The 16018-nt window shown below is 44.0% G+C and overlaps 1 protein-coding gene across 1 annotated transcript in view; it reads right to left on the bottom strand.

The window, feature by feature from the left end:
* Positions 1–16018, bottom strand: part of LOC139269202 (tenascin-R-like) — a 465249-nt gene that overhangs the window by 68069 nt on the left and 381162 nt on the right. The window contains exons 6-8 of the mRNA XM_070888294.1: positions 3576–3839; positions 1345–1460; positions 306–456 (exon numbers count right to left, since the gene is read on the bottom strand). Coding sequence (XP_070744395.1) covers positions 306–456; positions 1345–1460; positions 3576–3839 — 531 coding nt within the window. The remainder of the gene's footprint in view (positions 1–305; positions 457–1344; positions 1461–3575; positions 3840–16018) is intronic.

Raw genomic sequence — 16018 nt, 5'->3', positions numbered from 1 at the left:
CCCGGGCTTTCCTGTCCTGGTGGTAGGGGCTATGTAAAAGGGGAGCCCCCATGCGGCTGCCTCACTCTGGAGTTACGACTAAAGGCCCAAGGTCACTACAGTTTGAGTACAACCCATTGCCTTGTGGAGTAATTCATAAGTGCATTACAGACATAATAACTGCCGATGAGAACTTTGGCTGGCTACCTTTGACACACTAAAAGACTTTGTAGTGGGTGATGATTGGGATGCCTTCACGGAATGGCTCGAGTGTGGGACCCGTAGCCCTCGATTAACCATGGCCTGTGAAAGGTGCATTCACTCACATGTGGACAGAGTTGCTGTTGCCGGCGAGCTACGGCTCTGGTCTTTGAGGGCCACCAGGTTGACGGTGTAATCCTCCCCAGGCTTGAGACCGGACTGGTTAAAGGAGGTGACGGTGCTGGGAAGCTGCACGATCATCCCACCTTCATTACTCTGGAAAACAGCGTGCAATTACATATCACAGGCTCAGAGAGAGAGGAGGGCAAGGGAGGGGGAGGGGGGAGGGGGGAGGGGAGCGAGGAGGGCAAGGGAGGGGAGGGGAGCGAGGAGGGGAAGGGAGGGGGATCGAGGAGTGGGTAGGGGAGCGAGGAGGGCAAGTGAGGGGGAGCGAGGGGGGGGAAGAGAGGGGAGCAAAGAGGGGAAGGAGGGGAGGGGAGCGAGGAGGGCAAGGGAGGGGGAGGGGGGAGGTGTAGGGGAGTGAAATGAGAAAGGAGACAGTCAGAGGGATGGGGCATCTTGATTTATTAGTAACGATCTTATACTTGTGACCCCTAATTCTCCCAGACCAACGGAAACATTTCTTCCATGTGTACCGCTTCATGGTGTTAAAGAACTTTATCAGGTCTCCCCTCAACTGGAGAAAAGCGGGGCAGGGGAGCGGAACAGGGCAGGGAGGGAAGGGGTCGGGATGGGAGCGGGCGGGGAGGGGTGAGGAGCGGGGGAGGGGAGAGGAGCAGGGGAGGGAGAGAGGGGGGAGACGGGGTGAGAGTGGGGGAGAGGGGGGAGTGGAACCGGGTGGGAGGAGGGGGGAGGGGAGAGACGTGGGAGAGAAGGGGGAGGGGAGGGGAGCGGGGCAGGGAGAGGGGGGAGGGGAGCGGGGGGTGAGGGGGATCGGGGCGGGTAGAGGGGGGAGGGGAGGGAGCGGGGCAGGAGGGGGGAGGGGGGCAGGGTGGGAGAGGAGCAGGGGGGGTGCGGGGGGGGAGAGGGGGAGGGGAGAGAAGCGGGGGTGGGGGTGAGGAGGGGCACGTAGGGGAGGGGGGTTGGGGGCGGTGCGTGGAGGGGTAGGTGAGGGATCGGGGCGGGAGGGGTCAGGCTGCTTACCTTGGCAATAAAATTGATCTCCCAGCCATCGAAGGAGAACTGGAAAGGTTCCCACTGCACCTCCACTGCGGTCTCAGTGATGGATCGGAAGCGAAGGCCTTGAGGGGTGGACAGATCTGTGGAGACACGGCACAGATTAGGGACAGCCAGCACAGACTGTCAGTTTTTGGTATTCCCAGCAACCAGCTCACGTTCAAACTAGTCAACCAAATTGCTGTTTTTATATGTTATCAATCCCTCAAAAAAGGCTTGAATGTATACAGTGCGGGCATACAAATAACAACAACTTGCATTGATGTAGCACCATTAACATTGTAAACACCCAAAGGCGCCACACAGGAGTACCATCAGACAAGATATTTGACACCGAGCCACATAAGGAGAAATTAGGGCAGGTGACCAAAGCTTGGTTAAAGAGATAGGTGTTAAGGAGCGTCCTCAAGGAGGAGAGAGAGGTAAAGAGGTGGAGAGGTTTAGGCAGGGTGTTCCAGAGCTTGGGGCCTATTTTGAAATCGAGGTGTTCTTTAACCGGAAGCGATGTAGGTCAGCGAACAAAGGGGCGATGGGTGAGCGGGACTTGGTGCGAGTTAGGACACAGGGCAGCCAACTATTGGATTCCCACTAGCTTACATTGGGTAGAATGTGGGAGGCCAGCCAGGTGTCCGTTGGAACAGACAAGTCTAGAGGTAACAAAGACATGGATGAGGGCTTCAGCAGCAGATGAGCTGAGGCTGGGGTGGAGACGGTCGATGTTTCGGCGATGGAAATAGACGATCTTTGATATACTGGGGATTTGTGGTTGAAAGTGTGCGAACAGTCTGGGTCAGCCTCATCACATGTTGGGGAGAGGAATGGTTCAATGACTTGGGAACGGAGTTTGTTGCGGGGATTGAAAGCAATGGCTTCGTTTTCCCAATATTCAATTGCAGAAAATCTCTGCTCATCCAGAACTGGATGTCAGACAAGCAGCCTGACAATTTAGAGACTGTGGAGGGGTCGAGAGAACTGGTGGTGAGGTAGAGCTGGGTGTCGTCAGCATACATGTGCAAACTGAGGCTCTGTTTCTGGATGATGTCACCAAGGGGCAACATGTAAATGGGAAATCGGAGAGGGCCGAGGATAGATTCTTGGGGGACACCAGAGGTAACGATGTGGGTGCGGGAAGAGAAGCGGTTGCCAATGACGTGTAAATGTGTGGGAGAGAGTGAGGTCATACACACGTGTAAATGTGTGGGAGAGTGAGGTCATACACACGTGTAAATGTGTGGGAGAGTGAGGTCATACACACGTGTAAATGTGTGGGAGACTGCGATCGTACACACGTGTAAATGTGTGGGAGACTGCGATCGTACACACGTGTAAATGTGTGGGAGACTGCGATCGTACACACGTGTAAATGTGTGGGAGACTGCGATCGTACACACGTGGAAATGTGTGGGAGACTGCGATCGTACACACGTGTAAATGTGTGAGAGAGTGAGGTCATACACACGTGTAAATGTGTGGGAGAGTGAGGTCATACACACGTGTAAATGTGTGGGAGAGTGAGGTCATACACGTGTAAATGTGTGGGAGACTGCGATCGTACACACGTGTAAATGTGTGAGAGAGTGAGGTCATACACACGTGTAAATGTGTGGGAGAGTGAGGTCATACACATGTGTAAATGTGTGGGAGACTGCGATCGTACACACGTGTAAATGTGTGAGAGAGTGAGGTCATACACACGTGTAAATGTGTGGGAGACTGAGGTCATACACATGTGTAAATGTGTGGGAGACTGAGGTCATACACACATGTAAATGTGTGGGAGACTGCGATCGTACACACGTGTAAATGTGTGGGAGAGTGAGGTCATACACACGTACGTAAATGCGTGGGAGACTGCAGTCATACACACGTGTGTAAATATTTGGGAGACTGCGGTCACACACGTGTAAATGTACGGGAGGATGCGGTCACACACACGTGTGTAAATGTGTGGAGGGTGCTGTCACACACACGTGTGTAAATGTATGGGAGGGTGTGGTCATACACACGTGTGTAAATGTATGGGAGAATGCGGTCAAACACATGTGTGTAAAAGTAGAGGAGAGTGCGGTCATACACAGATGTGTAAATGTGTGGCAGGTGCGGTCACACACAGATGTGTAAATGTGTGGGAGGGTGCGATCACACAGACGTGGCAGAGTGTGTGGAGGGAACATGGGCCAGTGTGCGGTGGGACTTACGCGTGGTGAGCCGTGAGGTGATGGGGACACTCAGCTTGTTATTCAGCACGGCGTAGACATTAATGTTATATTCCACGCCAGGCTCCAGTTCGTTGATGGTGGCTGCAGTCCAGTTCCCCGGGACACGTAGCTCCAACCGTACCCCATCCGCGATGGTGGGCGTGTAGGTGATGAGGTACTCGGTGACGACCACAGGCCCCGTCCACTCCAGCCCAATGCTGCGATCAGTGACATCAGTCGCTCGAAGGGCTTTGGGTGGGGCAACTGAGAGAGCAAACAGACCAAATCCTTCAAACAGCAGAGAGAATCACCAAATACACTGCACAAGTCCTTCACTCGCCGCATCATACATTCGCTGCAATCGAACACAACCCACATTCTACCAAACACAAAAACATGCACCTTTCCAGCATAAACAGTCTGCTGAAATCTAATTATAATGCACATTCAAATTCAATATTTTACAGAAATATGCAGCTATATTACAGAGTAACAAGTAACTATATCACAGGGAGATGTGTACCTATATTACAGAGTAATAAGTAACTATATAACAGGGAGATGTGTATCTATATCACAGGGAGACGTGTATCTATATCACAGGGAGATGTGTATCTATATCCAGGGAAACGTGTATCTATATCACAGGGAGACATGTATCTATATCACAGGGAGATGTGTATCTTTCTCACAGGGGGACGTGTATCTATATTACAGGGAGACAAGTATCCATATCACAGGGAGATGTGTATCTTTCTCACAGGGGGACGTGTATCTATATTACAGTGAGACAAGTATCCATATCACAGGGAGACTTGTATCTATATCACAGAGAGACGTGTATCTATATCACAGTGAGACATATATCGATGTCACAGGGAGACGTGTATCTATATCACAGGGAGACATGTATCTATATCACAGGGAGACATGTATCTATATCACAGGGAGATGTGTATCTATATCACAGGGAGACATGTATCTACATCACAGGGAGACATGTATCTATATCACAGGCAGATGTTTATCTATATCACAGGGAGACGTGTATCTATATCACAGGGAGGCGTGTATCTATATCACAGGGAGACGTGTATCTATATCACAGGGAGACGTGTATCTATATCACAGGGAGACGTGTATCTATATCACAGGGAGACGTGTATCTATATCGCAGGGAGACGTGTATCTATATCACAGGGAGATGTGTATCTATATCACAGGGAGACATGTATCTATATCACAGGGAGATGTTTATCTATATCACAGGGAGAGGTGTATCTATATCACAGGGAGGCGTGTATCTATATCACAGGGAGACGTGTATCTATATCGCAGGGAGATGTGTATCTATATCACAGGGAGACGTGTATCTATATCGCAGGGAGACGTGTATCTATATCACAGGGAGATGTGTATCTATATCACAGGGAGATGTGTATCTATATCACAGGGAGATGAGTATCTATATCACAGGGAGACGTGTATCTATATCACAGGGAGACCTGTATCTATATCACAGGGAGACATGTATCTATATCACATATAGACGTGTATCTATATCACAGGGAGACGTGTATCTATATCACAGGGAGATGTGTATCTATATCACAGGGAGACGTGTATCTATATCACAGGGAGACATGTATCTATATCACAGGGAGACATGTATCTATATCACAGGGAGACATGTATCTATATCACAGGGACACGTGTATCTATATCACAGGGAGACGTGTATCTATATAACAGGGAGACATGTATCTATATCACAGGGAGACATGTATCTATATCACAGGGAGATGTGTATCTATATCACAGGGAGACGTGTATCTATATCACAGGGAGACCTGTATCTATATCACAGGGAGACCTGTATCTATATCACAGGGAGACATGTATCTATATCACATATAGACGTGTATCTATATCACAGGGAGACGTGTATCTATATCACAGGGAGATGTGTATCTATATCACAGGGAGACGTGTATCTATATCACAGGGAGACATGTATCTATATCACAGGGAGACATGTATCTATATCACAGGGAGACATGTATCTATATCACAGGGAGACGTGTATCTATATCACAGGGAGACGTGTATCTATATAACAGGGAGACATGTATCTATATCACAGGGAGACATGTATCTATATCACAGGGAGATGTGTATCTATATCACAGGGAGATGTGTATCTATATCACAGGGAGATGTGTATCTATATCACAGGGAGACATGTATCTATATCACAGGGAGATGTATATCTATATCACAGGGAGATGTGTATCTATATCACAGGGAGATGTGTATCTATATCACAGGGAGACGTGGATCTATATTACAGGGAAACGTGTATCTATATCAGAGGGAGAAGTGTATCTATATCACAGGGAGACGTGTATCGATATCACAGGGAGACGTGTATCTATATCTCAGGGAGACGTGTATCTATATCACAGGGAGACGTGTATCTATATTACAGGGAAACGTGTATCTATATCAGAGGGAGAAGTGTATCTATATCACAGGGTGATGTGTATCTATATCACAGGGAGACGTGTATCTATATTACAGGGAAACGTGTATGTATATCACAGGGAGATGTGTATCTATATCACAGGGAGACATGTATCTACATCACAGGGAGAAGTGTATGTATATCACAGGGTGACGTGTATCTATATCACAGGGAGACGTGTATCTATATCACAGGGAGATGTGTATCTATATCACAGGGAGACATGTATCTATATCACAGTGAGATGTGTATCTATATCACAGGGAGACGTGTATCTATATCACAGGGAGACGTGTATCTACATTACAGGAAGACGTGTATTTATATCACAGGGAGACGTGTATGTATATAACAGGGAGACATGTATCTATATCACAGGGAGACGTTTATCTATATCGCAGGGAGAGGTGTATCTATTTCAAACAGAGACGTTTATCCATATCGTATAGAGATATTTATCTATATCACAGGAAGAAGTGTATCTATAATCACAGGGAGACATGTATCAATATCAGAGGGAGACGTGTATCAAAATCACAGGGAGATGTGTATACAATATCACAGAGAAAAGTGTACCTATATCACAGGGAGATGTGTATCTATATCATGGGGAGACGTGTGTCTATATCACATGGAGACGTGTATCTATATCACAGGGAGAAGTGTATCTCCATCACAGGGAGACGTGTGGCTATATCACAGGGAGACGTGTATCTATATCACAGGGAGATGTATATCTATATCGCAGGGAGATGTGTATCTATATCACAGTGAGACGTGTATCTATATCACAGGGAGACGTGTATCTATATCACAGGGAGAAGTGTATCTATATCAAAGGGAGATGTATATTTACATCACAGGGAGACGTGTATCAATATCACAGGGAGACATGTATCTATACCACAGTGAGACGTGTATCTATATTACAGGGAGACGTGTATCTATATCACAGGGAGACATGTATCTATATCACAGGGAGATGTGTATCTACATCACATGGAGACGTGTATCTATATTACAGGAAGACATATATTTATATCACAGGGAGACATGTATCTATATCACAGGGAGACGTGTATCTATATCACAGGGAGACGTGTATCTATATCACAGTGAGACGTGTATCTATATCACAGTGAGACGTGTATCTATATCACAGGGAGACATATATCTATATCACAGGGAGATGTGTATCTATATCACAGGGAGACGTGTATCTATATCACAGGGAGACGTGTATCTATATCACAAGGGGCCGTGCATCTATATCACAGGGGGACGTGTATCTATATCACAGGGAGACGTGTATCTATATCACAGGGAGTTGTGTAGCTATATCATGGGGAGACGTGTCTCTATATCACAGGGAGACGAGTATCTATATCACAGGGAGACGTGTATCTATATCACAGGGACACATATACCTATATTAAAGAGTGTTGTGTAGCTATATCATGGGGAGACGTGTATCTATATCACAGGGAGACGTGTATCTATATCACAGGGAGATGTGTATCTATATCACAGGGAGATGTGTATCTCTATCACAGGGAGACGTGTATCTATATCACAGGGAGACGTGTATCGATATCACAGGGAGACATGTTTCTATACCACAAGGAGAGGAGTAGCTATATCACAGGGAGACATGTATCTATATCACAGGGAGATATGTATTATATTACAGAGTAAGAAGTAACTATAACACAGGGAGACGTGTATCTATATCACAGGGAGATGTGTATTGATATTACAGGGAGGCAGGTTGCTATATCACAGGGAGACATGTATCTATATTACAGAGTAAGAAGTAACTATATCACAGGGAGATGTGTATCTGTATCACAGGGAGACGTGTATCTACATTAAAGGGAGTCATGTATCTATATCACAGGGAGACGTGTATCTATATCACAGGGAGACGTGTATCTGTATCACAGGGAGGAGTGTATCCATATATCAAGGAGGCGTGTATCAATATCACAGAGAGATGTTTATCTATATCACAGGGAGACGTGTATCGATATCAGAGGGAGACGTGTATCTATATCACAGGGAGACGTGTATCTATATCACAGGGAGACGTGTATCTATATCACAGGGAGACGTGTATCTATATCACAGGGATACGTGTATCTATATCACAGGGAGACGTGTATCTATATCACAGGGAGACATGTATCTATATCACAGGGAGATGAGTATCTATATCACAGGGAGACGTGTATCTATATCACAGGGAGACGTGTATCTATATCACAGGGAGACGTGTATCTATATCACAGGGAGATGTGTATCTATATCACAGGGAGATGTGTATCTATATCACAGGGAGATGTGGATCTATATCACAGGGAGACATGTATCTATATCACAGTGAGACGTGTATCTATATCACAGGGACACATATACCTATATTAAAGAGTGTTGTGTAGCTATATCACAGGGAGACGTGTATCTCTATTACAGGGAGACGTATATCTATATCACAGGGAGACGTGTATCTGTATCACAGGGAGATGTGTATCTATATCACAGGGAGACGTGTATCTATATCACAGGGTGACGTGTATCTATATCACAGGGAGACGTGTATCTATATCACAGGGAGACGTGTATCTATATCACAGGGAGACGTGTATCTATATCACAGTGAGACGTGTATCTATATCACAGGGAGACGTGTATCTGTATCACAGGGCGACATGTATCTATAGCAGAGGGAGACGTGTATCTATATCAAAGGGAGACATGTATCTATATCACAGGGAGACTTGTATCTGTATCAAAGGTAGAAGTGTATCTACATCACAGCGAGACGTGAATCTATATTACAGGGCGACGTGTATCTGCATCAGAGGAAGACATATATCGATATCACAGGGAGACGTGTATCTGTATCACAGGGAGACGTGTATCTATATTACAAGAAGACGTGTATCTATATCACAGGGATACCTGTATCTATATCACAGGGAGACATGTATCTATATCACAGGGAGACATGTGTATATGTCACAGGGAGACGTGTATCGATATCAAAGGGAGACGTATATCTATATCACAGGGAGACGTGTATCTATAATCACAGGGCGACGTGTATCTATATCACAGGGAGACATGTATCTACATTACAGGGAGACGTGTATCTATATCACAGGGAGACCTGTATCTATATCACAGGGAGACATGTATCTATATCACAGGGAGACATGTATCTATATTAAAGGGAGAGGTGTATCTACATCACAGGGAGACGTGTGTCTATATTACAGGAAGACGTGTAGCAATATCATGGGGAGACGTATATCTATATCACAGGGAGATATGTATCTATATCACAGGGAGACATGTATCTATATCACAGGGAGAAGTGTATCTATATCACAGGGAGATGTGTATCTATATCACAGGGAGATGTGTATCTATAACGCAGGGAGATGTGTATCTATATCACAGGGAGACATGTATCTATATCACAGGGAGATGTGTATCTATATCAAAGGGAGATGTGTATCTATATCACAGGGAGATGTGTATCTATATCACAGGGAGACGTGTATCTATATCACAGGGAGAAGTGTATCTATATCACAGGGAGATGTGTATCTATATCACGGAGACGTGTATTTATATCACAGGGCGACATGTATCTATATCACAGGGTGACGTGTATCTATATCAAAGGGAGACATATATCTATATCACAGGGAGAAGTGTATCTATATCACAGGGAGACGTGTATCTATATCACAGGGAGAAGTGTATCTATATCACAGAGAGACATGTATCTATATCACAGGGAGACATGTATCTATATTACAGGGAGATGTGTATCTATATCACAGGGAGACGTGTATCTGTATCACAGGGAGATGTGTATCTATATCACAGGGAGACGTATATCTGTATCACAGGGAGATGTGTATCTATATCACAGGGAGACGTGTATCTATATCACAGGGAGATGTGTATCTATATCACAGGGAGATGTGTATCTATATCACAGGGTGACGTGGATCTATATCACAGGGTGACGTGTATCTGTATCACAGGGAGACGTGTATCTATATCACAGAGAGACATGTATCTATATCACAGGGAGACATGTATCTATATTACAGGGAGATGTGTATCTATATCACAGGGAGACGTGTATCTGTATCACAGGGAGACGTGTATCTATATCACAGGGAGACGTGTATCTGTATCACAGGGAGATGTGTATCTATATCACAGGGAGACGTGTATCTATATCACAGGGAGATGTGTATCTATATCACAGGGAGACGTGTATCTATATCACAGGGAGACGTGTATCTATATCACGGGGAGATGTGTATCTATATCACAGGGAGATGTGTATCTATATCACAGGGTGACGTGTATCTATATCACAGGGTGACGTGTATCTGTATCACAGGGAGACGTGTATCTATATCACAGAGAGACATGTATCTATATCACAGGGAGACATGTATCTATATTACAGGGAGATGTGTATCTATATCACAGGGAGACGTGTATCTGTATCACAGGGAGATGTGTATCTATATCACAGGGAGACGTGTATCTGTATCACAGGGTGACTTGTATCTATATCAAAGGGAGACATATATCTATATCACAGGGAGAAGTGTATCTATATCACAGGGAGACGTGTATCTATATCACAGGGAGAAGTGTATGTATATCACAGAGAGACATGTATCTATATCACAGGGAGACATGTATCTATATTACAGGGAGATGTGTATCTATATCACAGGGAGACCTGTATCTGTATCACAGGGAGATGTGTATCTATATCACAGGGAGACGTGTATCTGTATCACAGGGAGATGTGTATCTATATCACAGGGAGATGTGTATCTATATCACAGGGAGATGTGTATCTATATCACAGGGTGACGTGTATCTATATCACAGGGTGACGTGTATCTGTATCACAGAGAGACGTGTATCTATATCACAGGGTGACGTGTATCTATATCACAGGGAGACGTGTATCTATATCACAGGGAGACGTGTTTCTATATCACAGGGAGACGTGTATCTATATCACAGTCAGACATGTATCTATATCACAGGGAGACGTGTATCTGTATCACAGTGCGACATGTATCTATATCACAGGGTGACGTGTATCTATATCAAAGGGAGACATATATCTATATCACATGGAGAAGTGTATCTATATCACAGGGAGACATGTATCTATATCACAGGGAGAAGTGTATCTATATCACAGAGAGACATGTATCTATATCACAGGGAGACATGTATCTATATTACAGGGAGATGTGTATCTATATCACAGGGAGACGTGTATCTGTATCACAGGGAGATGTGTATCTATATCACAGGGAGACGTGTATCTGTATCACAGGGAGATATGTATCTATATCACAGGGAGACGTGTATCTATATCACAGGGAGATGTGTATCTATATCACAGGGAGATGTGTATCTATATCACAGGGTGACGTGTATCTATATCACAGGGTGACGTGTTTCTGTATCACAGGGAGATGTGTATCTGTATCACAGGGTGACGTGTATCTATATCACAGGGAGAAGTGTATCTATATCACAGGGAGACGTGTATCTATATCACAGTGAGACGTGTATCTGTATCACAGGGCGACATATATCTATAGCAGAGGGAGACGTGTATCTATATCAAAGGGAGACATGTATCTATATCACAGGGAGACTTATATCTGTATCAAAGGTAGAAGTATATCTACATCACAGCGAGACGTGAATCTATATTACAGGGCGACGTGTATCTACATCAGAGGGAGACATATATCGATATCACAGGGAGACGTGTATCTGTATCACAGGGAGACGTGTATCTATATTACAAGAAGACGTGTATCTATATCACAGGGAGACCTGTATCTATATCACAGGGAGACATGTATCTATATCACAGGGAGACATGTGTATATGTCACAGGGAGATGTGTATCGATATCAAAGGGAGACGTATATCTATATCACAGGGAGACGTGTATCTATAATCACAGGGAGACGTGTATCTATATCACAGGGAGACATGTATCTATTTTACAGGGAGACGTGTATCTATATCACAGGGAGACCTGTATCTATATCACAGGGAGACATCTATCTATATCACAGGGAGACATGTGTCTATATTAAAGGGAGACGTGTACCTACATCACAGGGAGACGTATATCTATATCACAGGGAGATATGTATCTATATCACAGGGAGACGTGTATCTATATCACAGGGAGAAGTGTATCTATATCACAGGGAGATGTGTATCTATATCACAGGGAGACGTGTATCTATATCACAGGGAGATGTGTATCTATATCACAGGGAGACATGTATCTGTATCACAGGGAGATGTGTATCTATATCACAGGGAGAAGTGTATCTATATCACAGGGAGACGTGTATCTATATCACAGGGAGACGTGTATCTATATCACAGGGAGATGTGTATCTATATCACAGGGAGATGTGTATCTATATCACATGGAGACGTGTAGCTATATCACAGGGAGACGTGTATCTATATCACAGGGAGACGTGTATCTATATCACAGGGAGACGTGTATCTATATCACAGGGAGATGTGTATCTATATCACAGGGAGACGTGTATCTATATCACAGGGAGACGTGTATCTATATCACAGGGAGACATGTATCTATATCACAGGGAGACGTGTATCTATATCACAGGGAGACGTGTATCTATATCACAGGGAGACGTGTATCTATATCACAGGGAGACGTGTATCTATATCACAGGGAGATGTGTATCTATATCACAGGGAGACGTGTATCTATATCACAGGGAGATGTGCAGCTATATCACAGGGAGACGTGTATCTATATCATAGGGAGACGTGTATCTATATCACAGGGAGATGTGTATCTATATCACAGGGAGATGTGTATCTATATCACAGGGAGACGTGCATCTGTATCACAGGGAGATGTGTATCTATATCACAGGGAGATGTGTATCTGTATCACAGGGAGATGTGTATCTATATCACAGGGAGACGTGTATCTATATCACAGGGAGATGTGTATCTATATCACAGGGAGATGTGTTTCTATATCACAGGGAGATGTGTTTCTATATCACAGGGTGACGTGTATCTATATCACAGGGTGACGTGTATCTATATCACAGGGAGACGTGTATCTATATCACAGGGAGACGTGTATCTATATCACAGTGAGACGTGTATCTATATCACAGGGAGACGTGTATCTATATCACAGGGCGACATGTATCTATATCACAGGGTGACGTGTATCTATATCAAAGGGAGACATATATCTATATCACAGGGAAAAGTGTATCTGTATCACAGGGAGACGTGTATCTATATCACAGGGAGAAGTGTATCTATATCACAGAGAGACATGTTTCTATATCACAGGGAGACATGTATCTATATTACAGGGAGATGTGTATCTATATCACAGGGAGACGTGTATCTGTATCACAGGGAGATGTGTATCTATATCACAGGCAGACGTGTATCTATATCACAGGGAGACGTGTATCTATATCACAGGGAGACATGTATCTATATTACAGGGAGACCTGTATCTATATCACAAGGAGACATGTATCTATATCACAGGGAGACATGTATCTATATCACAGGGAGATATGTATCTATATTAAAGGGAGACGTGTATCTACATCACAGGGAGACGTGTGTCTATATTACAGGAAGACGTGTAGCAATATCATGGGGAGACGTGTATCGATATCACAGGGAGATATGTATCTATATCGCAGGGAGATGTGTATCTATATCACAGGGAGATGTGTATCTATATCACAGGGAGACATGTATCTATATCACAGGGAGATGTATATCTATATCACAGGGAGATGTGTATCTATATCACAGGGAGATGTGTATCTATATCACAGGGAGACGTGGATCTATATTACAGGGAAACGTGTATCTATATCACAGGGAGACGTGGATCTATATTACAGGGAAACGTGTATCTATATCAGAGGGAGAAGTGTATCTATATCACAGGGAGACGTGTATCGATATCACAGGGAGACGTGTATCTATATCTCAGGGAGACGTGTATCGATATCACAGGGAGACGTGTATCTATATTACAGGGAAACGTGTATCTATATCAGAGGGAGAAGTGTATCTATATCACAGGGTGATGTGTATCTATATCACAGGGAGACGTGTATCTATATTACAGGGTGACGTGTATCTATATCACAGGGACACGTGTATCTATATCACAGGGAGATGTGTATCTATATCACAGGGAGACATGTATCTATATCACAGTGAGATGTGTATCTATATCACAGGGAGACGTGTATCTACATTACAGGAAGACGTGTATTTATATCACAGGGAGACGTGTATCTATGTTACAGGGAGACGTGTATCTATATCACAGGGACACATGTATCTATATCACAGGGAGATGTGTATCTACATCACATGGAGAAGTGTATCTATATTACAGGAAGACATATATTTATATCACAGGGAGACATGTATCTATATCACAGGGAGACGTGTATCTATATCACAGTGAGACGTGTATCTATATCACAGTGAGACGTGTATCTATATCACAGGGAGACATATATCTATATCACAGGGAGATGTGTATCTATATCACAGGGAGACGTGTATCTATATCACAGGGAGATGTGTATCTATATCACAGGGGGACGTGCATCTATATCACAGGGGGACGTGTATCTATATCACAGGGAGACGTGTATCTATATCACAGGGAGTTGTGTAGCTATATCATGGGGAGACGTGTATCTATATCACAGGGAGACGAGTATCTATATCACAGGGAGACGTGTATCTATATCACAGGGACACATATACCTATATTAAAGAGTGTTGTGTAGCTATATCATGGGGAGACGTGTATCTATATCACAGGGAGACGTGTATCTATATCACAGGGAGACGTGTATCTATATCACAGGGATACATGTTTCTATACCACAAGGAGAGGAGTAGCTATATCACAGGGAGACATGTATCTATATCACAGGGAGATATGTATTATATTACAGAGTAAGAAGTAACTATAACACAGGGAGACGTGTATCTATATCACAGGGAGATGTGTATCGATATTACAGGGAGGCAGGTAGCTATATCACAGGGAGACATGTATCTATATTACAGAGTAAGAAGTAACTATATCACAGGGAGATGTGTATCTGTATCACAGGGAGACGTGTATCTATATCACTGGGAGACGTGTATCTACATTAAAGGGAGTCATGTATCTATATCACAGGGAGACGTGTATCTATATCACAGGGAGATGTGTATCTGTATCACAGGGAGGAGTGTATCCATATATCAAGGAGGCGTGTATCAATATCACAGGGAGATGTTTATCTATATCACAGGGAGACGTGTATCTATATCAGAGGGAGACGTGTATCTATATCACAGGGAGACGTGTATCTATATCACATGGAGACGTGTATCTATATCACAGGGAGACGTGTATCTATATCACAGGGAGACGTGTATCTATATCACAGGGAGACATGTATCTATATCACAGGGAGATGAGTATCTATATCACAGGGAGACGTGTATCTATATCACAGGGAGGCATGTATCTATATCACAGGGAGACGTGTATCTATATCACAGGGAGACGTGTATCTATATCACAGGGAGACGTGTATCTATATCACAGGGAGATGTGTATCTATATCACAGGGAGATGTGTATCTATATCACAGGGAGATGTGTATCTATATCACAGGGAGACATGTATCTATATCACAGTGAGACGTGTATCTATATCACAGGGACACATATACCTATATTAAAGAGTGTTGTGTAGCTATATCACAGGGAGACGTGTATCTCTATT

This window comes from Pristiophorus japonicus, chromosome 8 (assembly GCF_044704955.1).
Source record: "Pristiophorus japonicus isolate sPriJap1 chromosome 8, sPriJap1.hap1, whole genome shotgun sequence".
NCBI classification, from domain to species: Eukaryota; Metazoa; Chordata; class Chondrichthyes; family Pristiophoridae; genus Pristiophorus; species Pristiophorus japonicus.
Note: the sequence above shows the minus strand (reverse complement) of the source record. Positions and strands in the feature narration are given on the sequence as shown.